The sequence below is a fragment of the Labrus mixtus genome, chromosome 2 (genome assembly GCF_963584025.1).
Source record: "Labrus mixtus chromosome 2, fLabMix1.1, whole genome shotgun sequence".
Taxonomy (NCBI): Eukaryota; Metazoa; Chordata; class Actinopteri; order Labriformes; family Labridae; genus Labrus; species Labrus mixtus.
The window spans coordinates 26165121-26188935 of record NC_083613.1 but is presented as its reverse complement, the minus strand read 5'-3'; the positions used below and the strand labels follow the sequence as shown (position 1 = coordinate 26188935).

The 23815-nt window shown below is 38.4% G+C and overlaps 3 protein-coding genes across 4 annotated transcripts; all 3 read right to left on the bottom strand.

The window, feature by feature from the left end:
* Nucleotides 1-142: 142 nt before the first annotated feature.
* Nucleotides 143-4703, bottom strand: LOC132990645 (solute carrier family 22 member 7-like). Its single transcript, XM_061058997.1, has 9 exons — nucleotides 4196-4703; nucleotides 4004-4107; nucleotides 3755-3909; nucleotides 3440-3608; nucleotides 2340-2463; nucleotides 2062-2171; nucleotides 1720-1934; nucleotides 1441-1549; nucleotides 143-953 (listed from the first exon to the last, which is right to left on the bottom strand). Exons 1-9 carry the CDS (start codon nucleotides 4574-4576, stop codon nucleotides 743-745), a joined length of 1578 nt encoding a protein of 525 aa, XP_060914980.1. The 5' UTR covers nucleotides 4577-4703; the 3' UTR covers nucleotides 143-742.
* Nucleotides 4704-6873: 2170 nt separating this feature from the next.
* On the bottom strand, nucleotides 6874-12947 carry LOC132954689 (solute carrier family 22 member 7-like). Of its 2 annotated transcripts, XM_061027321.1 has the most exons (10): nucleotides 12546-12947; nucleotides 12330-12433; nucleotides 11018-11172; nucleotides 10755-10923; nucleotides 10539-10662; nucleotides 9056-9165; nucleotides 7893-8107; nucleotides 7591-7699; nucleotides 7237-7443; nucleotides 6874-7137 (listed from the first exon to the last, which is right to left on the bottom strand). In XM_061027321.1, exons 1-10 carry the CDS (start codon nucleotides 12924-12926, stop codon nucleotides 7095-7097), a joined length of 1617 nt encoding a protein of 538 aa, XP_060883304.1. In that variant the 5' UTR covers nucleotides 12927-12947; the 3' UTR covers nucleotides 6874-7094. The 2 variants fall into 2 exon arrangements, with proteins under 2 accessions (XP_060883304.1, XP_060883312.1); XM_061027329.1 differs by lacking the exons at nucleotides 6874-7137; nucleotides 7591-7699.
* A 1367-nt stretch (nucleotides 12948-14314) lies between these two features.
* On the bottom strand, nucleotides 14315-19630 carry LOC132954683 (solute carrier family 22 member 7-like). The gene is made up of 10 exons (XM_061027308.1): nucleotides 19223-19630; nucleotides 18871-18974; nucleotides 17362-17516; nucleotides 17092-17260; nucleotides 16895-17018; nucleotides 16664-16773; nucleotides 15636-15850; nucleotides 15418-15526; nucleotides 15094-15300; nucleotides 14315-14848 (listed from the first exon to the last, which is right to left on the bottom strand). The coding sequence occupies exons 1-10, from the start codon at nucleotides 19601-19603 to the stop codon at nucleotides 14815-14817; spliced, it is 1608 nt and encodes a 535-aa protein (XP_060883291.1). The 5' UTR covers nucleotides 19604-19630; the 3' UTR covers nucleotides 14315-14814.
* Nucleotides 19631-23815: the final 4185 nt, after the last annotated feature.

Genomic DNA, 23815 nt, shown 5'->3' with positions numbered 1-23815 from the left:
AAAGAAAATAACTCAGTAACGTCAGGTTTTTTTTTTAAGTTTTAGATTTATTAATATTATAACATGGAGCTCATCTTATGACACAGTACAGAAAAGAAACCGGAGCATGTTCTGGTTTGTGTAAACAGGAAACGATACTAAGTCAAATCAAAACTTTCTAATGACCATGGTACATATTGTATTCACCTCGATGTAACTGCTTCCCATCCTGTGGGCGGAGCTGATGATAAACGATGAATAATGTAGGGTGGAAGACATTGTTCTCCTACATAGTTATTTATTTTTTTTACATTTTCTCAAATCAAAGCTCCTGTGCTCCATTCTGATGCCTCTGTATGAGCTACAAAAACAAACTAAATTAAATGAATTAATTTGGATCATTTTTCTTCAAACAATCTGGATCATTTTCTCTTCTCTAAATAGTTGATGGTAACTAAAACACCTGACAACCTGTAGCTCATGTACATACAGTGTGTAAGCTGTGACAAAGGCTTGTTAGTTGGTGTAACAGAAAGGATCACGTCTTTAGTGCCACAATTTGTAAAAGATTTACTTTCAAGAGATCAGTGCTACTACTAAGTGTTAATCAAAAATTCAAACAGTATCATGTTTTTGCTCACATTGACTTAAATATCCATTAAAATAAAAACTATTTTAATAACATGAGAAGGTAATCATACTTTAAGCATCAACTGAACCACTAAATTTAACAGTTGAAATACATACGCAGTGGTTTGAGGGACTACCAGTGCTGTTCAATGTCCTCTATGGTCTCTGGCAGGCACTTGTTGTGTGTCTCTGACAGCGTTCTTGCCACCATTCCTCCCAGTAAAGCCACGAGACACAGGACGACCTGCGGCAGGTCTCTCCACACCTCGTCCAGTAAGAGGATCAGAGGAGCCACAGCCACACCCATACGACCCATGAATGAGTTCCAGCCCATACCATTCTGCCTACAAAACAATGAATACATATTTTACCACTATACAGCTTTGTATGAGGATTCATCTGTTTTCCTGAAGCGTTTAAAAAACCGTCAAGACACCAGTAAACCTCAAGCAATACTGATATCTGCTTCCATACCAGGCCAACAAAAATACAAATTCTAGGCACCCAATTGGGTTATTTCTGGTTTTTAATAACCAAAAAAAAACATGCAAACACCCCATGTATTTGTTCAATTTAGAATCTGTCACTCACCAGCTTCTGGTTAAAAAAAAAAAGACAGAAGATCTGACCTTTTTTTAACGCTACGTTTATATACCATCATTAAAATAACTAATGGAGATGATATAGTTTGAAGTAAGTGGTATTGAAAAGTATCAAAGTATCGAAAATGTTGACCATCTTAGTATGAACTGCTCGGTATGGATTGAAAAATCTGAAGTTTTTTGTTTGATTCCATTGGGCATAAATGAAAGGGGAAGAAAGCATAGTTACCTCACTACAGTGGGATAGAGCTCTGAACTGTAGAGAATCACAGTGCCAAACGATGTTGCAGAAAACCCTTTTCCAATGACGGCTACCACTGTCCTCACCACAGACATGTCTGAAATCAGGACAGGATTCTTTTTACTCATGCATTTGATCATTTCAATCATGAAAAGATATAATGCTCTTCAACTGTAATCTGTAATTGAAACTGTGACATTCATCAAAAACAACCACATAGCCTTACAAAGCTTGAGCGTAGGTCTGTGGACATTAAGGTTTCTTTACCTTTAGGTACTAAAATGTTGATGCCAAGACAGACAGCAGCCAGAAAAAGAGATCCCACCTCAGTCCTCCGCCTGCCTATCTTATCCAGTAAGTAATAAAGGGATACTTTGGCCGGTAGTTCAACCAAAGCATAAGTGAACTGAGTGAGGTAGATGTTGAGCCCGAAGCCTGTGATGTTAAAGCTGATGCCGTAAAAAGCATTGGCCACACAAAACCTATAAAAAGAGCAAGATAAACGTCATTCAGTACAAACAATTACCCGTGTCGATACAATCAGACTTATAATATGGAACTTGAAAATCTGTGGAAAAATAAAGACCCAGTATATTTCTGAATACAGACCACAGTGTACCAGTGCTGAAGGCTAGTCTCCTCATTTTCGGTGTTCGTATCAGATCCAGGTAGGAGTAGGTGCGGTCTCTTTTTTCAGTCACTACAATGGTGGAAAGTGTCTGAAAAATACAAAGCAGCAATGTTCTTTACACCATCTGTTAAAGATTACAATTGTTGAAGGGCTGAAAAGTTTGTTTGAAAAAAGAAACTCCTTATAAATTGAAAGATTAAATGCTGATGTTGATTTCATTGAAATATCTTGATCAACTGAGAAAAACCCTGCATACCTCAGTTTTCAGAGTGTCTGTGGAATCCTCTCTTTTGTTCATCTGGGCACATTTTTTCAAATACTTCTGAGCCTGCTCCAGTTTCCCATTGGCTATAAGCCACCTTGCTGATTCTGGCATCCACCTGATAGTTATCAAAAAGCCATTATTACAATTGATCATTTTATTTTAAACAGCATTAATTAAAAGGTGGTGAACAGTGAATAGAACCTCTGTATCAAACTCCCAGTAGGACACAGCATAAAAAGGCAAATATCAATAGAATACACATACTGACTACTGGGAGATCTCAAATGTTTCAACAGCCTTTAATTAAAAAATGAAATACTGAATCACATCATGGTTGTATCAATGTTAAAAGATAGAAATTACCTCATAAAAAAAATCCACTTCTTTTTCTCAAAACCAGGTGCCTACATTACCCACAATGCATCTCAACCACACCAGATCAGTCAGAGCATCAGGTGTGTTATTCCACAAGCCACCTGTGTATTTTCAGGCTGCTAGCCTAGCACTGATGAGGAACAGGCTACAGATTTCTGGTAAAATCACAGCTTTTTTTTTTACATTTCTAAGGTGACTCGTGTGACTTCACTCGAGTCATTTCTTCTGACCTTCTCCTAATTACATCGTTTTCAGTGGATGCAAATTAATTGTGGTTTTGATGGAGGACAGAGGATGTGGTGCTGATAATTGATTATTTGTAAAGCAATTTTTTATTTGTATTTTGTTGATCTCTGAGATCTGCTTGTTATCGTGTCCTAGAGGGACCAAGTTAATTATATTGAACATGGCAGGAAAGATTGAAGACAGGAAAATCAGGTAAAAAAATAAAACATTTTGACGTAGTCTGCATCAGTTTGCTATTTTTTTTAGGACTATGTGCTGCTCTTGATTTTGCTCCCATTTTATCTCTTTGACCTTTTAACTACTGAAATACCTTTGAGAGATGATCGTCTTCTCAGTGGAAGCATTGTCTGAATTTTGTTTCCCTAATATGTATCGTATGGCCTGCACAATGCTACAAGGTACTCAGAGATATTTTTCAGCTCTCCAAAACATGCTGAAGGATTATAGGATGAGAGATTTTAGAGTCATACCTCCAGGTGATGATGCCCAGGACCAGAGGTGAGCTGACGCTAACAATCAGCCATCTCCAGTCATTCACGAAGTAAGCGATGGCAGCAAATGCTGTGTTCCCAAAGGTCCAGGATAAGCTGTCGATTACTCCCACCAGTTTCCTGTGCTCAATGTCCACCCACTCTACACCTGCAAATAACACACCTGATCACTTTGCAAGAGTCAAACCCTGAGAATACTTTTGATACACATGATAAAATGTGGCTTCTCAGGCCTCCATTTGTTAGCCAAGGTTTCTGAGGTGATAACTTGATATAGAAACAAGAGTAAATTACTGAGGACTGGTGAGACTATGATGATGCCTGTGATGCAAAACCCAGTGAAGAACCTCAGCACCACAAACATCACGTAGGATGTAGAAAAAGCACTTGCAATGGCAAAGAGCATTCCAGTCACATAGGACACCAGCAGCATGATCCTCCGCCCGTACCTATTAAAAGACAGAAAGTATCACAATTTACTTTGGATGCACTTAGTTTGAAACACCAGGTATTCAAAGCTGTAAAGTAGTTTAAAATCTATACCTGTCACTCAGACTACCAAACGACATGGCTCCAAACATCACTCCAACAAAGAAGATGGTTGCAGTCGCTTTGTTTTTACCTCTCCTATCACACACCAGGTCCCACTTTTACACACAGATAAAAAGAGAGGGTGAGATTAATCGTAAAAGGTGTTCATATTAAGTTCTATCAATAAAAGGAAAAGTTGCTCACCTCTGAAGTCAGAGTAGACTTAAAAGTAGAGTTATCGTACACCCATCCATTCTGGCACGACACTGTGGGTAGTTCAGTGATGTTGGAGGAGTTGAGCAGCAGGTGATACTGCGGCTCTGCAAACATCTGACAGGAGTTTGGAGTCCCATCCTCCTGCACAGGAATACTCACAAAAAGCTTGTCCGCCGGGGATAAACCCCTAAAAATGTCTTCTTCGTCCAGAGAGCTAATGTCACAGTGGTGAGAGGGAACAGCAGCGATGAAGTTGTTGAGCATGAAGTGACAGGGAAGAGTGAAACGGGCAATGAAGCTGATCACAATGACCATGATCTGAAACCTTCCAAATCCATTGATATCTGCGAGAATGTTCTCAAACTTCATTGTAGCGTCTCAGTCTCACTGCAAGCTCTGGACCTTTTTTCGAACTGAGATCAAATTCCTGATGCATAAAATGTGGGCACTTAAAAGAAGAAGAAGACGGTAAACCGCACTCTCAGACCCCGACAAACTAACCTTTGGCATCTTCTCACTGCTAGATTGAAGTTAAAATGGGTGAATTTTTAACTTTACGTAACCATTAAAATAACATTCATCTGTGTGATTGTGAAGCAAATGACTTTTGAGGTATATTTTAGATTTAAAGCAGTGAGGAATTATTGTTTTTTAACAGCATATTTTGTATAAATGTAACTATTGGAGCACCTTTTTTCCTCTGGTGTATAGTCTGTCATGCTCTAAGTTTGATTTGAAAATGTGTTGGTATTTGAACTGAGTTCAAGATGTAACAGTGTAGCCACACATAATGTTATTCTTTACAAGAAAGGCAAACATAAATCGATCATTTACCATGAGAGGAGATTAGTATTCCAGCCTGTTCCAACCGTTGGCCTATTTTTTTGTGTAAAGAGTAAAAGGTGTTTGTTAGATATCAGCAAAACATACTGTAGCATTTTACAACACCCTAAAGAGCCCCAATCAAAGCTTGAGTATTCAAAATGTAAAAAGGGAATGTTTCATTATTTAAATAATCTTGTAGTGATTGAGGAATGACTGAACGAGTGTCCTATGTGTGGTGCTCTAGACTCAAACAAAAGGGCAAAGACTTAATGTTTAGGACAGGATCTATTTATTAATTAGCTGTATTTTTTAAGACTGCTGGTAAGGGTCAGGGATTTTAACTCCAGTCAGTCAAGCCTTAGCCTTGAATAAGAGATAACTTAATAAAACTGTTTGCCCACAGATTAAGAAATAAAACATATTTTAAAAGTCATAAAATTGAATCAAAGAACTACAAGAATTAGAATCTGGAAAGGCTCTTCACCCTTCAATATAGTCACAAAAAGCCACTGAGGGATGAATTGGCATTATTCTGAATGTGAAGTCTTGGTGAATCTACAAACAAATGTTCAATGCACTTTTCCAGTTTTGATACATTGATCTTCTTACAATTCCATACGAAACGTTTCTACTCATCCACAATATCAGACTTCAATAATCCAATACTATAAAGCTGACATTAAACCACCTCCATGGTTACACCATGTTAGCCAACACAGTCAAATAAGAGTTTTTCCATTCATACACTTCGAGCCTTGGCTTTTTGCCCACCACAGGCCAAAGCTCCACCTGGTGTTCCGTGTCAGTATCACATGCAAATAAAGGGTCTCATGCTACAACAATACAACAGATAAATGTACGTTTCACTAACTCAGCTGACCTGATCTCCTCTGTCAGATTATTCTAGAGCTACAAAGACATGTTCTAAACAACTGCCTGGGGCCCAAAACTGAACCTTGGGGCACTCCAGATCTTTTATTTCAGTTTGTGAGGCGTAGTAAAGCAGCAGCATCAGAACAGTTTCTGAAACGTTTCCTAATAGAAGTCAGCGTGATCAGATCAGCTCTTTTTAGCTGCAGTTTCATAAAGACAACCTGATACACATCAGATTGGGAGAGATAAGTTAACAAAAGAAAGCTGAGGAGGTCCAATGGGTCCTCTGAAATCTTTCAACAATTTATTAAGACCAATGTCTAGGGGGCTAGATGAGGGTACCACAGGAGGCACAGCGTTCGTTCATATGGGATTAAGCAATCCAGAAAATTCAAAGGGAGCCAAGAGAAGTCTGCTTTTGTTGTGAAGAAAATTGTATTGACCCTTATATGATCAGTCAGATAGAGTGTCATTCTTTTAATTTTTCTCTTCATCTGCAGTAGGAGGGGGAGAGTTTAAAGATGATCATGTTATATGGATTCCTGTCTGAGACAATTACACTCTGAAACACCCGTGACACTGTTCTGAATTTTCTTTAATTTAAATAAATGAAATTGATTTATAAACATTTGATGGACAAAGAAATTGAACTGTATTTTATTTTTCTCTGACAGCATCTTTTGGCTTCAAGAACCACATAACTGATGAATAGAAAAACAATTGATGAAGTTAACCAACAAATGTTAAGTTAAGTGGATTGTGGATTGTGATTCTATAGGGACAGTTAGTTTTAGTTTCGCTATTAGCTCATTAAGTAAAGGGATACAAACAAACTTTGGTGCTCACATGCTGATTTAATTGTGTTAAAAAAACAAGAGATTAACAACAGCTTCAGTACAGTTTGCCTGTGAGGGCTGATGGTGTGGTGATATGTTGATTGACAATGAGATAGACAAAACTATTAGAGAGTGAACAGAAGTTGAGTGCATTGGACTGAAGGGGTTAAAAATGACTATGTTTAGTGTGACACAAAAATCAATCAGATATTAGTGAAACTGTAAAATGTAATATGATAAAAACAGTTACAGAGGTCAACCTCTACTTGCTTATTCTTTATCATACTGTAATACCACAGCTTTTATTCCCTGCAACTCAACAGATCTCCTCTAAAGTTGCAATAAAGAAACATTTACAATGGAGCTTTCTCTTCAGATGGGGAGCTTGATCTTCTTCTGAAATAAAAAAGACATTTTTATATCAAAACATATATATATGTAGTTCAATACTCTTTTGAATTTTTGGATGCAATAAAAAAAACGAGCTCCCAATACCTTGTCCGTTCCACATCCTCTAAGGTCTCTGGTAGACGGACGTTGTTTGTCTCAGGGAGACAAGAGGCTGACACTCCTCCAACAAAAGCCACCAAGGTGAAAATAGTATTTGGTAAATGGCCCCACACTTCTTCAAGAACCATGATGAGAGGGCATACAGACACGCCAAAACGAGCGATGAAGGAGCAGTAACCCAGTCCATTTTGCCTAAAGTAACAAAATACACAAAGAGTTATTGTATACAGGGACAACTGACTCCAGGATACAATTACTATATGCATCTTGGAGGAAACTGGTGGATATAGATCCTCTACATGTGCAAAATAAAACCTTTAAATAAAATACTTGTCTGACCTCATTACAGTTGGATAAAGCTCTGTTGTGTACAGAAATATAGTCGTAAATGCTCCCTCTGCAAACATCTTGCCCAAAGCCCCCACAGCTGTCCTGAATGGCCCGTTATCTGAGAAGAGAAACATCTGGAATTACATGTATTCCCTTGTTTTATTATATAAGACCCAACATGTATAATTGTACTTTTGACAACTTGCCGCCCCTGTAGGTAGCCTTTTTTTATTGAACTTTTATTCATTAAATCCCAAATGAAATGGTATACTTATTGCAGGTGTATAGAAGCTCACACATGAATTGATCACCTGGTGGGATAAACATGTTGCAGAGGATACACAGGCTGGTCATAAAGAGTGTTCCAGCTTGATTCAACCGTCTGCCAATTTTGTTTAGGGTTAAAAAGATGAACACCTTAGCTGGAACTTCAGAGGCACCGTAGATGAACTGTGTGAGGTAAATGTTCACACCGAACCCAGTTATGTTAAAGCTTATTCCATAATATGAACAGGTCACTCCAAACCTATGAAAGAGAGTCACAGATGTTTTAAAAGTTACACATTAGCCTCCAAAAAAAATGCTTTCTTCTGATTGGCTGGCAGGTATCTGCGATAGGAATCTTTAACGGTCAAAAGTTAAAGTGCTGCTCTTAATCAGTGAGTTATCTGAAAGTCGTTTCACACTGCAGAGAGATATGGATCTAAATATGGGTCGACTGCAGCGTAGGAAAAAGAATAAAGATCGTGTACTACATTAAAACTAGCAATCCCTCTTTATTAGTAACTCCACCAAAGCCCTACGTTCAAAATTTTTACTAATGTCGAATTACTAATGTATTCAAAGCTAACAGTGTGTGATGCTAAAGTATCAAATGTAGAAGTAAGTAATCACTATGCAGCAGAGCGACCCCTGTTAGTGCATCATTATTACTGAATAATTCTTACAAATAAATGACGATGTAATTGTTTAAACTAGTCAAAATTAACTTTATTTTAGCGTCTTTTTTATAGTGTTGGGTACTTTAATCTATATGATTTAATCTATAATTCACCCATAATGCATTTCAGTTTATAATCTGAACATTTCTTATTGATCCTCATAGTAACACATGTAAGATATCAGTGGAGAGAAAAATGACAATATTTGCCTCTAAAAAGGAGAAATACGAGTAAAAAGAAACATAAAATAGAAAAACTCAGGTTAAGTATGAATCGCTCAAAATGACTCTTAATATTTAAATTATAGTTAAATGTGTTTGTATTTCAAGACATCTTTGAGTTCATCACCAAAGATAAAAATATGCAAAAACTGACACATAGTGGTCCCATAGTCATCTTTTTTTTTGTTGTAGTTAGTTTGCTGATCTCAGGTGAAGTGATTATATGGGCAGGGTGTTGTAAAGATGTTTTTATTTTTCAAGTGTAGAAGGTTTAAAAAAATGTTTTAAAGATAAAAACCAAAATGTAAATACCACACAACGCCAGTAAGGAGAGCCACTCTCCTCATCCTGGGTGTCCTGAAGAGATCCAAATAGGAATATTTTCTTTTATCATTTTCTACAAGTATTACTTTGGAAAGAACCTGGTGAGTGAGAGGGGAAGGTTGGTCAGATTTGTAGCAGGAATCAATTACTGTCTAGAAATGGTAAGATTAATGTAGTCTAATTAGAGCTTACAGAAAGTTATGCACAATTTTAAAACCTTAAGAGTTCAACATGTACTCATTCCAGGCAGTCTAACATCAACTCCTTGTCACAGACACACAACGCAGCACATGATTAGCATGTGTGTGCAGGTTCTCAGTCATCCAGGTCATGGTAAATGGAAGTTTGATCCAAAGGCCTCTGGACTTAATTGAAGAAGATCTTGATCTAGCTTCGTCCACCAGTTAGTTTAGAGCTGAACGAGCCTTTTGGAGGAGAGGTGAAATGTCTTATCAACTTATTCAATTAAGTCCAGCTGCCTTTGGATCAAGCTCCAGCTTTAACATATGCTTTCTTCCTTTCTCACGTGAGGTCAACATCTATTTGTCCTTTTTAACCCTAACCCAAATCATGAATTGGGTTACATAAAACCTCATCATTAAACTTTTGTTTAACAAAAAACTTGCACCCGGTCTTCCTTGCGGAAGTACAGCATTGTTTTATCCTATCATCATCCTCAACCTCCACCCCAAGCAGACCTTATCTGTCTTTCTACTACATTACCAGACTTCCTTATAGAGCCCGACTGATTTATCCGCCGGCCGATGTATCAGCCAATATTAGCATATCAAGTAACTATCTGTATCGGCTAATTTTATCTCTGATATGCGCTGATATAACTAGATTTATTATCCAGTCAAATATTCATTGTATTACACTCGGCGTCCTCTTCCTGGCTGTCACCAGCAGAGGGTGCTATATGGATTACAACAAGCATTATCACTCTCCAGAGTGTCGAGCACTGATGCACGTACATGTGCAGTTACTTTCCAGTTGAGTGACCAATTTGTCTTCATTTTATATCTTTTCCGCAAGAGTTTGATAACTGCATGTGAGGGATCAACCCAATAAATGTGTATATTTATATCTATCTATCTTTAAACATCCAAGATAGATCTCAGAAAGATATCGGCTGAGATACCGGTATCAGATTTTTTTCTCTCCCTAATATCGATATCAGCCCAAGAAATCTCATATATTGGTCAGGGCCTACTTCTTTAATCTTGATTCCTTAATACTGGACAGCCTGAACAGTTGATCTGAGGTTCTTATATGGATAACCCTATTAGCCCTTGGTGCCTATGTAGATTCTTAAAGGATCCTTGAGGGACAGATTGAGACACTAAACACACTAAATGGCGAGGGAAAGCCAGACAAGTGTAATATGTCAATGAAAGTGTATGTCCTCTCTTTGGTACAAGTATGACATGTGAATGAAAACAGTCTGATCAGACATTCTAAAATGTGTTACCTCAGGCTTGAAGTCAGCCATGAACTGCTCTCTGCCATTCATTTGTGCACATTTGCTCAGGTAAAAATGAGCTCTTTGGACATTTCCATTACTTATCAACCACCTGGCAGATTCAGGGAGCCACCTGTGACAAAGACATTAAATATAAACTCAAGAATCACACCTCTGCCTCTAACGACAACCGTAATGAAAGCTCAAGAATGTATGCTTCCCTACCACCAGGTGACCATTGCCAGAAAAAGTGGAGTGGTTACTGTGGCTGTCAGGTATCGCCAGTCCTTCACAAAGTAAGCGATAACAGGCAGCATAGCAGTGCCAAAACTCCAGTCCAGGCTTATCAAAACACCCACTGCAGTGCGATGCTTAATGTCCACCCATTCAATACCTGAAAAGAGCAATGATGACATTTCAGATCTATTAAAACTAGCTTTTTTTCATTTATTTTTTAAAAGAGTCAAATACCCTGACATACAACTCACAAAGGACAATGGTGATTATACTTATTCCAGATAGTCCTACTCCAGTGCAGAACCTCATGACAGCAAACATGGCAAAATGATGCGAGAAAGCGCTGGCAAATCCAAAGAAGGTGGTTGCAATATAGGACACGAGAAGCATTGTTCTCCTGCCAAACCTGTAAGAGACAAATGTTTAGAAAAGGTAATGTAACAACGACTTGTTAGATCAATTATCCTGGATATGGAGGGGAAGGAGTGAGAACTGTATGTGGCTTTCATCTCTGGATTGGGGTTGAGGTTAAAACCGGGCCGAGGTTGTTGTTTTTTTTAGTTGTGCAGTACTTTTCAGTACATCACGGTTTTATGTTCTGCTGGTTGAGTATTAACTGTATTACTTTGAATTGTGTAACTGTAATATCTGCGGGGGTTGAATATGCAATACTGATGTGCCTCATCAGGTTGGCTAAGTTTATGCATCATTGATAACTAGTGTGGCAACTTTTGGACCAACTCTTCACTCTTTGTAGGTGTTGATCGTAAAGTTTGGAAGTAGCAAAACACAATGAAGCCAGCTTGTACTACTGGAGCATTAAAATTATAAAATAATATTAAAGGTGCACTATGGAGATTCGGTAGTGAAACAATTCTATGTTATATTTTCTGAACTAAATACACTAACTCTACTCAAAGAAAAAATGGGTCCCTGGAACATTGTTTAGAGCTTAAAAGCTACCAGGAGAGTTACAGTTTCACTGTTGCGGGCTCACCACCATAACTTCCCACGTATCATTTTATCTTCAAACAGTGTTCTAGGGACCAAATATTCCCCTGATGACAGTTTGTGTATAGAGTTATGAACATATACCACAGAAACTGTACATTTCTCCAACTTTGAAATGTCTCTACCTAAACAACATGGTGCACTTTTAATGCTTAAAAAAAAAGTTAATACATAATTTTGTCCTTGGTTTAAAACAGGTCCGATAATGAGGTCAAATTTGACCTCATTGTGTGATTTATGATTTTCTCTCTGTATTTCGAGGAGTACGTTTTTACGAACTCCCAGGGGAACATTTGAACAAAAACTATGCAGCTATTTAAAAACAAAATGAAATAGATATATTGTACATATTGTATATATTATTTTTTCAAATGTATATTGTTTATCGTTTTCTCTGTACATTTTTAGCTACAGTAGTTTACTTTCTTTTCTATCGTCTATTCTACTTCTACGTCTACCGTTGGTTCCCAAAACACCAAGATACATTGTTTCTATGTGTATACCTACTTTGCAATCAACTCTGAAGCTGATTTTGATCAAATACTTGAGCACCTGTCACTAAGATATCCAAACACCGCCGCTCCAAGCATTACCCCCATGAAGAAGATAGTGGTTATGGCTCTGTTCACTCTTCTGTTATCACAAACCAGATCCCACTGCGTGAGAAACACAGACAACACACACAGGAAAACAAGAAACATTTTTGCTAATTTGGAAATGATGCTACTTTGATTATTTGATTACAAAATGAAAATAAATAAGTCTCACATCTGAGGCCAGAGTAGACTTGAAGGTTGAGTTGTCGTACACCCATCCATTCCTGCACGGCACTGTGGGTAGTTCAGTGATGTTGGTGGAGTTGAGCAGCAGGTGATACTGCGGCTCTGCAAACATCTGACAGGAGCTTTGCGTCCCGTCCTCCTGCACTGGAATACTCACGATAGCCCTCTTTGCCTGGGATAAATTCCTAAACATATCTCCATCATCCAGAGAGCTGATGTCACAGTGGTGAGAAGGAATCGCCGCAATAAAATTATTCAGCAAAAAGTGAAAAGGCAAAGTCACACGAGGGATCACCATCAACAGGATCGTCCTTATTTGGAATTTCCCGAAGCCATCCACCTCTGCCAGTATATTCTCAAACTTCATCTTGTTATTTTAATGCAACACATCCAATTAGGAGTGATGTTAAGAGAAAAACAAGGTACAACTCTAAGAGCACAGTATTAGTTTTGAAAGGGACTCACTAGTCTCTCGCACACTGTTAACTACTGTTGGTCAATGGTCAGCTAAGGTGATGAGTGAATGTGTAAAGAAAGCAAATTAATATTTAGTGAATACTGAGGAGAGGATTATTGTCTTAAAGTTAAAACAACATGCTTGTGGCAGAAAATTTATTTGAATCCTAAAAAAACAAAGTAATGATTAATCATTCTGTCTCCCACAGCTTTCTTTCTAAAAATCCACTCTGATCCTTTTTTTGTTCATGTGTATTAACCCCTCTATTTCAGTCCTGCTCAGAAGAGGCTGAATCTGTTTCTATAGCTTTAAAAGGAAAAATTTGCCACTTTTTGATCCAGTAGATGTCGCCCCCCCCCCCCCCCCCCCGCTATCCTGAAACCTCCGCTCTGCTCCAGCGGCACACCTTCAACCCCCTCCTGTCGCGTTCTACACACAGATATCAATTAGAACGCACCATCATTAAGCGCAAGCTGTGGACAAAATTGTCCTTTGCTCAATTGCCAATGGCCTGCATTGTTGTGTAAGCAGGCTAATGTTAACGCACTTTGTTTAACTCATAGCTTCATATTGCACATAAATTGACACGGAATGACCTTGATCTACGAGCAGTGAGTAGGATATGTTCTTCTTCTTTTCTCTAGTCCTTGACTAAAACAGCTTTAAATGCAAGGCCTTCCCGTCCATGTAAACATGATGTAAACACGACTCCGACAACTGTACAGCTGGCGAGACTCAGAGAGACATTTACACAGGACATACTTGATTTCTGCTGTGGTTATGTGTACGCCTCTCTGGCCGGGTTTGGGTGGCTTGGGCTTTCTCGCTCCATGCATGATTGTTTATGTCGGAAAGGCGGACTCAGAGGGCAGATCAAACACCGATGTGGAAGTGTCACCCAGTGGCGGTTCTAGACCACTTTTACTGAGGGGGCCAAACTGAGGCCAGTAGTTTTATCAGAGGGGAACATTAAACCCAGGTGAAAAATAGACAAAGATGATCGCTTTAAAATATATATATATATTATGCCAAATAATAGCGCACATCATAAAATACCACAACATAAAATACCATGATTTATATTTGTTTCAGTAACAGTATTTAATACTAGATTGTGAGTCCGGTTGTTGAGTCAAATACTGTGTTATTAGGGGGGCTCTTCCTTTTGGAGCCCCCTGCCTAGAACCACCCATGGTGTCACCCACATGGGGGAGGGCGTTACTGCACTTTGTGATGTCATGAAGGGAAAATCTCCAAACGGCCTGTTTGAGCACACATTTTCTGAAAAGAAAACTTTTCTCATAATTGGGGTGTTTGTAGACAAGCTAGAGACACATATTAGTGTTAGAAAAACATAGTAAAGTATATTATGCATAATATTTGACCTTTAGTTTATTTTATATTCATACAAATTTATCATGGACTTTCATGAAGTCTCCAGTTGATCGCTTCTGGTCCAACTCTGGCAGAAGATTAATAACTCCTGTGCTGAGAGTAACAGATCTCTACGTCCAGAAGATCTACTCCAACATCAATTGTTAAATTCAAATCAACATTATTGTTTATTAGTACCACTTTATTGCCAACTGAAAATAACATACAGAAACACTGCTCTTGGGGTTTCTTCTGCTGACTTCTTGGTGTGTAAGACAGGAAACCTTTGGACATCTTAAATGCAGACTTTGTTCAATTATTTCAAGCTTTAAATTATGTTTACATTTTCAACTCCTTTTCAATTGATGAAGGTTGATTCATTGTATAACAAACTTCATCACTGCCATGGCCAAGGCATTAGATTTTAATGAATCTCCTTCCTCCTTGTTGATTCCCCCCTGAAATAAAGAGAAACTGAAGTTAGTCATTTCATCTTACAACGATTACAGACTTCAGGAAAGGCAAAGAATTTTAAGAAAACGGTGTAAATTATTGATGAAGATGTTGAAGTAGGCAGTGTACAATACAGCCTTTTCTTTGCCGTGTTGACAGGATTATTCTTTGGCACTGAAGGTCACTGATGTTGACTGTAGCTTTACTATTAAATAACATATAATCCTGCTTTGACAGGTTCCTACTTTACCTTGGTTTCTCAATCTCCTCGATGTGTTGTGGCAGCTGGACGTGTAATGTCTCAGGCAGGAGATAAGCCACTAAACCAGAGCCCACTGCCACCGCACAGTATATGGCTGAGGGGAGAAGGTGCCACACGTCCTCCAGGAGAATGATGAGAGGGGAAATGGAGACGCCCAGTCGTGCTATAAATGAAGTGTAACCTAAAGCGTTCTGTCTGCAGAATCAGAAGTGCTGAGGTTAATGTAAAGCTGTAAAACATGAGGCAACAACTGAAAGAACATCACTGTGGTCAACCGTGCAGCTATGTGATGTGAGTTTGTTGTGGACTAACCGTACGACTGTTGGAAAGAGTTCAGTTGTGTAGAGGAAGATAATCGTGAAGGAGGCTTCTGACATTGCTTTTCCAATCACTCCAATAACAGTACTAGCGACCCACTGACCTGAGGAAGGAATTTTTAAATCTTTGACCAAGAGATATCTCAGATATGCTGACAAATAATGCATTTGCTCCACCACATAAACAGAATTGATAAAAACAAAACAAATAACCTTTTGGAACAAACATGTTGATGAAGAGACTGAGACCGGTCAACAGCAGGGCTGACACCTCACCAGGCCTTCTGCCCACTCTCTCCAGGTAGAAATACAGACCAATCTTCATCGGCAATTCAATGAATGCAAATATAAACTGTGTGAGGTATGGGTTCACTCCAAAACCACTTATATTCAGACTTATTCCATAGTATGTAAATGCAACTCCATACCTAGAAAATGGAAAAGCATTGACACTTCTTGCGTTATTATTACACCTTAATCCTGAGGTTGACATTGTGAGACTTTGATTTAAAAATTCATGGCTAAGATCACAATTACAAAACATTATAAGCCACAATGACAGCATAGAGGGATAATCGTTTCTTCTTTCAGTTTTGCAAACATCAAGCATCCATAAAGAGTCCACACTGACCAGGATTTCATTATAATACTAATCTCATGTGTCACCTCTCATCAGAAAAGCCTTTTCAGGTCAGAGCTGAAGAAGCCTTTCAGATGATCAAAACCTCGAACGAGTTAAGTTGCCTTTTTGATTCGAACTTTGGATTTAATTCAGCATTTCAACTCTTTTCATATAATCTTATATGACGTCTTTCTGACAGGTCCTTGGAAAAATTGATAGCACTCAAGTAAAGAGCTGAAGGCCGGCAATAATTAGCTCGGCTTTGAAAGAAATACTGGGAACAACCAGGCTCTGTCTCAAGTTGAATATCCACCCAGCAGCACCTCTGAGGCTTACTTATTGACATGTGGCGTCTCACTGGTGTTATCCAAACACAAACGGAAATGTTAAAGCAACTATTTGAGGTTTTAAAACAAGAGGAGTTTCTGGCATTATCTCCGTATCCTTCCATTCTTTGTAACTCTGTAACTTCACGCTTGGGTTATCACCTCCATGGCGTCAGCTCTGTAGGCCTACTTCACAGACATGAGGTTAGTGTGGACCTTTCATTTCAAGTCTCAGAAACAAGGCATTTAAGTTTATTTCCTAAAATTGAAATCACATGAAATCAAACACTGACCATACAATCCCTGAGCAAATAGAAATCTTCCTCATGTTTGGGGTTTTGAAAAGATCCAAGAAAGTGTACTTCTTATTCACAGTTTCAGCTTGAGCAGATTCCAGTAATGCCTGGGAGAAAGCATAATGAAAGCAAGTAAACCAACATTATGTTTTTTAACATAGAAAAAAATGTATAAAGTTCTTTATCAACATGACTGTTTGATGTCAGTTGACAAAGAATCAGTCGTACCCTTGGTGTAACAGTGTCCATGCTCTTTGTTCTCTTGTTCATCTCAGCACATTGCATGAGGTACTCATGAGCAACATCTGCTTTCCCATTGGCTAGGAGCCACCTCGCAGACTCTGGAAGCCACCTAAAGGTAATAAACATGATGATGTCAGAGTCTCACTGACTTCTGCACAGAGTGAAATATGAGACTTTATTACCTCCATGTGATGATGGACACCATCAGTGGTGAGGTCACTGCCAGGATGAGCATCCTCCACTCAGTCACACAGTATGCTATTCCTGTCAGGATCCAGTTTCCAAGAGTCCAATCCAGGCTTAAGATTATACCAGAAAAGGTCCGATGTTTGATGTCGAACCACTCAACATCTGTCAAAATATAAATACGGATGGAAGACAAGATCAAGAGTGGTTTCACAATTCATGTCTTTAAATCATCTCAGAGGTTAGCATTGTTTTAGCCCACTTACTTAAAACAATAGAGATGATACTTATTCCTGCCAGAGACAACCCCGTGAAAAATCTCATGATGACAAACATTACATACGATGTGGAGAATGCACTCAGGACTGCAAATGTCATGGATAACACATAAGAGACCAACAGCAGTGGCCGTCGCCCAAACCTGGACATGAAAAAGTTTCAAAACAACAATTGGGATCAAAAATATTGACTTAAATTGTATTGATATATCGCCAGATAACAACAGGAGTTACATGTATCTGAGGGCACTTTTCATGTAGGTCCTTTTTATACTGTTACTGTATCTACCTGGCATAGAATTTGCTTTTACAGGATTCAAAAGTTTGGCTATATTTAGCACATAGATGATCTTCAAATCTGCCTTTTTACTGCATACGTTTAGGTTTATTTGACCTATTTATATTTATTTTCGTTTTTTACTTTAAAATGCTTTTGGTTTAGTGTAACCATCTGCACTCTATTTGTCTTTTTATCAAGAAAAAGCCCCCCCCCCCCAAAGAAAATATCTTGAGACTTCAGGGGCTCCGTAGGAACCTACCATAAAAAGTGTAACATAGACATTTTCTAACAGGGGGATATTATGTATTCTATCATTGTGTTTCTATACATTCATTTCATGATTCAATCCTGACTTTAGACCATATTCAAATATCTGTACCGTGTAATATCCTTAATATTGAAAGTTCATATACCTTAGTTTTCTTTGCTGTTTAATTGTCCTCTTAATATTGTAAATACTTTTCTGTGGAATTTCTAAACGAAGTAGTGGCTCAATCTCATCAGATGTATGCTGGCAGAGGTGCTGATTGTTAACAGGCCAAGCAGGAAACTGCTTGGGGCCCCAGGCCAGTAATGGGCCCCTGAGATCTGACAAACCCCAGCAGCGGCTCAAAATGTGCAAATTTCGCAATGAGAATAGGAAACCTCCCTAAGAGGGCCGCAGCACTCACTCTCATTGCACTCCTTAGCGTCGGACGCATTATTACTGTGAAAACTTAAATTTGTCAAATTCTCTTAAGAATGAAGAGGAAATGATCCGTGTGGGATGAAAAAAGACATTGGATCACGAGGGCCCCCTGTAAATGTTTTCCTATAGAGCCCGAACAGACTCTAGAATCGCTTCAGTATGCTGGTGTCCTTCTAACTGTAGCTCTTTTTAGAGACTTCTTTATTCAGACAACATGAATCAAAACCTAAAGTTTGGCACTTACCGATGCCTGAGACAATGTTTAAAGGAAATATCGTAAGACAGAGAAGAAGAAGGCATGGCATCCTGTAATTTAACTTCTAGGTTAAATCTAGCTTCAAAAACAAATGGAAACTACTCTCGGTGTCTTTTAACGGTTATAGATTTCCCTTGTTGTCTTTATCCCCATCGTCTTAAACCCCAGCAGAACAAGCCAACACAATTTATGATCTAAAAACCATGACTTAATTAAGGTTTTTATTTCATACTTGGGACAGCTCCCCCACAATAATCACAACATTAATCTTACCTGTCACTGAGAAACCCAAATATCGGGGCTCCTACCATCACACCAATGAAGAAAATCGTGGCTGTTGCCTTGTTCATCCCCTTTCTACTGCACACCAGATCCCACTGCAGAGCAACCATTGAAAGCATTAGGAAAGCAGAATGTTAAACTCTCACAGGTTGAAATTTGGCTGTTAAAAACTACAATATATATATATTTTTAGTTTTTGCTCATCATCTCAAATTTCAAGCCGAATTGCATTTATAGTTTGACAACAAGAAATAGTTGTTATTCTTCTATAAAATAAAATTAATGTAATTCTGTAATATCAATTCTTTGAAATAATGCTGGAACATTTGCTGAAGACACTTACCTCTGTTACCAGAGTGGTTTTAAATGTGCTGTTGTCGTACACCCATCCATTCTGACACTGGGCAGTCAGGGTTTCTTCACTGCTGTTGGAGCCGGACAGAAGTTGATATTGTGGATTTGAAAACATCAGACAGGAGCTCGGGGTCCCATCCTGCACTGCTGGAATACCAACAGCCAGTTTCTGATCCTGCGTTAAATTACCAAAGCGGCCTCCATCACCCAGAGCAGAGACGTTACAGTGATGAGAGGGAACAGCTGCCATGAAGTTGTTCAGGAGAAAGTGACATGGCAAAAGAATTCGAGAGAATAACTGAATTACAACTAGTTGGGTTTGGAATTTACCAAATCCGTTAATTTCTGTAAGTAAGCTGTCAAATTTCATCTTGCTGTGCGCGGAGAGAGTACAGGAGGCGAAATGATGTAACAGTGAAGTGGAAGCATATCACAGACAACAAACAAGACACATTCACCAGCACCATATCAATCATTACAATCATCCACACAACTGGAGTTTACTGTGTACAATTAACCTCAATCACTCACTTTGCCTGTAAAACAAATACAGACAAAACAATGGTGATTAGTAAGAGGGATGTGGTGATTCATCCTCACCTTCTTAGCCAGGAATCACATCTTTTAAAAGCTGTGTTAAAACTCTGCAAAAAAATGTCCACAGTTAATAATAATGTAAGAATATAAGCATTAAACAGTATACTTAGTCTAACAGGCACTTTATACCATGAAGAACATGGAAAAGGTTCAGACTGCTGGATTGCAAAAAAAAGTTTGCAATATGAAAAACATGGAACTGAGATCTGAACCCTGAGGATGTAATGTGACATTTGTAACCACCATGACTGTTGAGTTGTGTATGTCTATGAAAAGTACCGCACATTTTACTGTCTAATCTGTGTCTAAATTTAAATTGTAATGAAATGTAGGGGCCATGCTTGCGTAAGATTGAGACTTTAGGTGTCAATGAATACACAGACTGACTGAACATGTCAACAACCCGGGGTTGTTAAAGCATGTGAGAAGTTCAGGTTATCATCAGTGTGCTCTGTATGTTTTAAATCTGCCCAAGGGACAGACCAGGTTTAAGATCAATACCTAGTTTGTGATACAATCATTCCTGAGGGCATACATCGATAATGGAATCAACGAAGACAGGAAAAAAATATTTAGAGGAGTAGCTACCGCTTGCATTAACTTAGCTTTAAGCCTTTAGTAAAGGCATCTTCACCTTATAGGGGAGGGGGAGGGGGACACTAAGAATGTGATTTTAAATGTTATCTTAAAGAAATTAGTAATTCATGGGTATTGGTTACAGAAGGTAAGTTTCTCCATTGTACTTCTTCAAAACCCCCATTTTCAGCTCAGATTTAGTTCCATATATGGGCATCCTGTCACAGTGAACAGCAGCCTTACCCCATCTATTTACTGTACAGCAGCTTTCTTATGTGCTACTTTAGCATTTAATTTATTATCCATATTTCAAAATCACGATCTGACCCAAATGAGACAGCGGTTATTGACACTCAACAGTGAGGTGTAGTGAAATAATGAAAGGTATAACTGAGTTGATCTTTTTAATTTGTCTGTATTTCTCCGAGGAATTAAACAGGGAAAATATATTTAAAAGTACATCTCTGTTTTAATACCAAGCATGATGCATTCCTCAAATCCCTCTAAAAATGTCTTCAAAGTTTGCTAAGGACACGTTCATGATGTCACCGAGCTGCAGCTGCCTGATGCTTACCGAGCTGTGTCTGAAGGGGGGGGGGGTTAGGGTCAGGAACACCTCTTCTTCTCTCTCTTTAAATACAGTAGCACACACGAGCGAGTAATGCTGCACAATGTGCAAAGTGAAAGGTAACCTGAACATCAGCAAGCAGGAGGGGAAGTCTCTAAGGCTGGATATCAACTATTGAAGCATCTTTTTGGATTTCTTTTCCTTCGCTTGGTTCAGGGATAAAAAAAAATCAAAACTGTGAGTAGTGGATTATTTCCTGAGAGTAAAAATGTTCTTAATCTAAAGTTTTGTATCTGAGATGATATCCTTGTTTCATTCATCCTGCTGTTGTAAGTTTTATTCATTCTGGTTTCCTCAAAGTCTGCCTGCTATAAGCTTTAATATGTGTCTTTGTATAGAAATAAAGGAAGCGTCTTAATTGTCCCTTAGCATCACTATTGACGATTTCTTTTTTTTATTTACTTTTATTACATAGAAGGCTATATCTCTAGTTTCTACTGCAGCTTTTTAATTAAAGTTTATTTATGTAAAATCTTGTTTATAGTTGTATTGATTGCGACATTTGTCTGGGTTGAGATTCATCTTTGCTTTATGATGACATTATTTCTTTGTTTAAGGCTTTAAGACTAAACCTGAGTGTTTCTCATTACCGGTTAAAAACACCGACTCTATAATGATGCTGAACATGGAAACATCTGATCCTCGCGGGGGTCATCCCACAGACCGAGAGTTCACTCTTTTGTCAGGGATGCTGACTTCCTGTTTCCATAGCAACGAATCAACATACTGACATTTACTGCCAAAAAAGGAAACAAAGACTCTAGTAGCTCCAAAGTAAGGCTTAATGATGGTTGAGTAAGTGGAACCAAGTGTGAAGGGAAGCGTGGGCATTGGACACAGTGTCCAAGAGTTGGTACCATTTTAGTGATCCTGCGGCTGTAAGTGTCACAGGACCTTCGTGTGGTCAAAATGCATCATAGGTCATGTAGTCAGTGTGTCCGAGGATTCAACAACTTTCTATCCAGTTTTGCTGCACAAACATAAAAGTTAGCCATGTGCTACAAAAAAAGTTTGCATCAACTGCACGAGTATAAAGTTACACAATGGCTACAATATCTAAATATCCAATTACAATGGATTTAACTTCAAATGTCTCATAATCAAAATGTATGAGACCAAAATATGATACTGCAGTCGTATTGCTAAGGCTACAAAGACAGCAGACAATACATGACAGGAAGGGCAGAGAAAACAAACTTGGTCAGCCAAGGTTGTCTAAATTATTTATACTTTGATACTTATTGATACCATGTGATTATAAATTATACAGTCTCGGATATTTTAATGATTGACTGTTTTGAAAAGTACCAAGCTGTAAGATAACTGAAGATCTTTAGTTATATTTTTAACCAAAAGAAAATTACTTACACCTTTTTCGCTAATTAATCAAAATGACAGTTTCCATTCTGACACATATTTTAAGATTAATCTTTCGTTTAAATAAAAATGATGTCACACAAACTTTTCTATAAAAATTACGAGTGGCATTCAATTTAACACACACAGGATAACTTTCAAGCTGCAATAGTATCACTCTGTGATCACATTGTTCCTCTAAGTCTGTGAACAAACAAAAAAATCAGAGCCCCTTTTAGGCTCATCTAGTCGTCATCCAACAGTAGATGTTATGTCATTTTAAATCTGCTGTTAGAGTTCAAACTCTAATCTGTTCTGATTTAATGATTTAATTCCCTAATAGCGCCACCCTGTGGACAAACCCGTACCCTCTCATCTTAACTTGTTTTATGGATCCATAAGTAGCTTAATCGTTCGGTTGTTCTTCCATTATTTGTGTTTAGTTTACATCTAATTAATGCTGCTGGTCATGATTGATTTCTGTGATTTTCTGGTTTGGATTTAGGCATACCTAGTTTCTCTGAATGAGTTAAATATTACATGTATTTGACAAGTCATTGATGGTTGGCTTTGCCCTGAGCCCTTCTGAAAACACATCTTTGTTTTTTTTATTTCCTCCCTGTTTTAAAGTCCTCATGATTATTTGATTGTGCACACTGAAAAACTAATGCACAAAACAACCTCTGACCTTTTTTTCTTACAGATATAATCTGTTAATCACACGTTGAAAATGAAATTAATAGATATGTCATGAATAATTTCAAATCAGATGAGGAAAGACCTTTAAATATGAACCTTTTATAACTCATTGATTGTCCTTTTTTTAATCTGGTGAGCAGCCAGAGGCGTCTTCTCATGGTGGTACAGAGTACTGTGGCACCACCTTCTGGGGGATGTCTGGAAATGTGTTTGAGAGTAAAAGGCTTGTGTTTGTAGAAGTCAAAAGTCCATTTGATGCAGAAGACTGCTTCAAGATCCTTTGATCTGGAAGCTTGTTCTTATTGTTCATATAGTCCAGGTGTTGATATAAAACATAACAAAAGGACGTTGATCCTGAATTTTACTGTTCCATGTTAGGTTATGAGGGCGCTATTTTAAGTTCATATCTGTAAACCAGGGCTGCATGGTGGTGCAGTTTTCTGTTTGCATGTTCTCCCTGTTCATGCGTGGGTTCCCCCCAGAGTCCAAAGACATGCTCATTAGGTTAAATGGTGACTCTAAATTGTCCATAGATGTGGATGTGGCTGCTTGTGTGTCTCTATATGTCAGCCCTGTGATTGACTGGCGCACAGTCCAGGGTGTACCCGGCCTCTCGCCCAATGACAGCTGGGATTGGCTCCAGCCCCCCATGACCCCAGACAGGAAAAAGCAGTATAGATAATGGATGGATCTATAAATCAAGCTGAAAAGGGTGTGAGGAGCTAC

Bases quoted from the DNA above. Each gene is read 5' to 3' on its own strand.
- LOC132990645 (XM_061058997.1), bottom strand. From the start codon at position 4,576: ATGAAGTTTGAGAACATTCTCGCAGATATCAATGGATTTGGAAGGTTT. The intron at 4,108-4,195 runs GTGAGCAACTTT...TGTGTGTAAAAG, and splicing joins AGTCTACTCTGACTTCAGAG to TGGGACCTGGTGTGTGATAG. The intron at 1,935-2,061 runs GTCTGTATTCAG...CTCTTTTTATAG, and splicing joins TTCAGCACTGGTACACTGTG to GTTTTGTGTGGCCAATGCTT.
- LOC132954683 (XM_061027308.1), bottom strand. From the start codon at position 19,603: ATGAAATTTGACAGCTTACTTACAGAAATTAACGGATTTGGTAAATTC. The intron at 17,517-18,870 runs GTAAGATTAATG...TTTCATGTCCAG, and splicing joins TTTGGGTTTCTCAGTGACAG to GTTTGGGCGACGGCCACTGC. The intron at 17,019-17,091 runs GTAATAAAGTCT...TATTACCTTTAG, and splicing joins GTGTCCATCATCACATGGAG to GTGGCTTCCAGAGTCTGCGA.
- LOC132954689 (XM_061027321.1), bottom strand. From the start codon at position 12,926: ATGAAGTTTGAGAATATACTGGCAGAGGTGGATGGCTTCGGGAAATTC. The intron at 12,434-12,545 runs GTGAGACTTATT...TTTCTCACGCAG, and splicing joins AGTCTACTCTGGCCTCAGAT to TGGGATCTGGTTTGTGATAA. The intron at 8,108-9,055 runs GTATTTACATTT...TCTCTTTCATAG, and splicing joins CTCCTTACTGGCGTTGTGTG to GTTTGGAGTGACCTGTTCAT.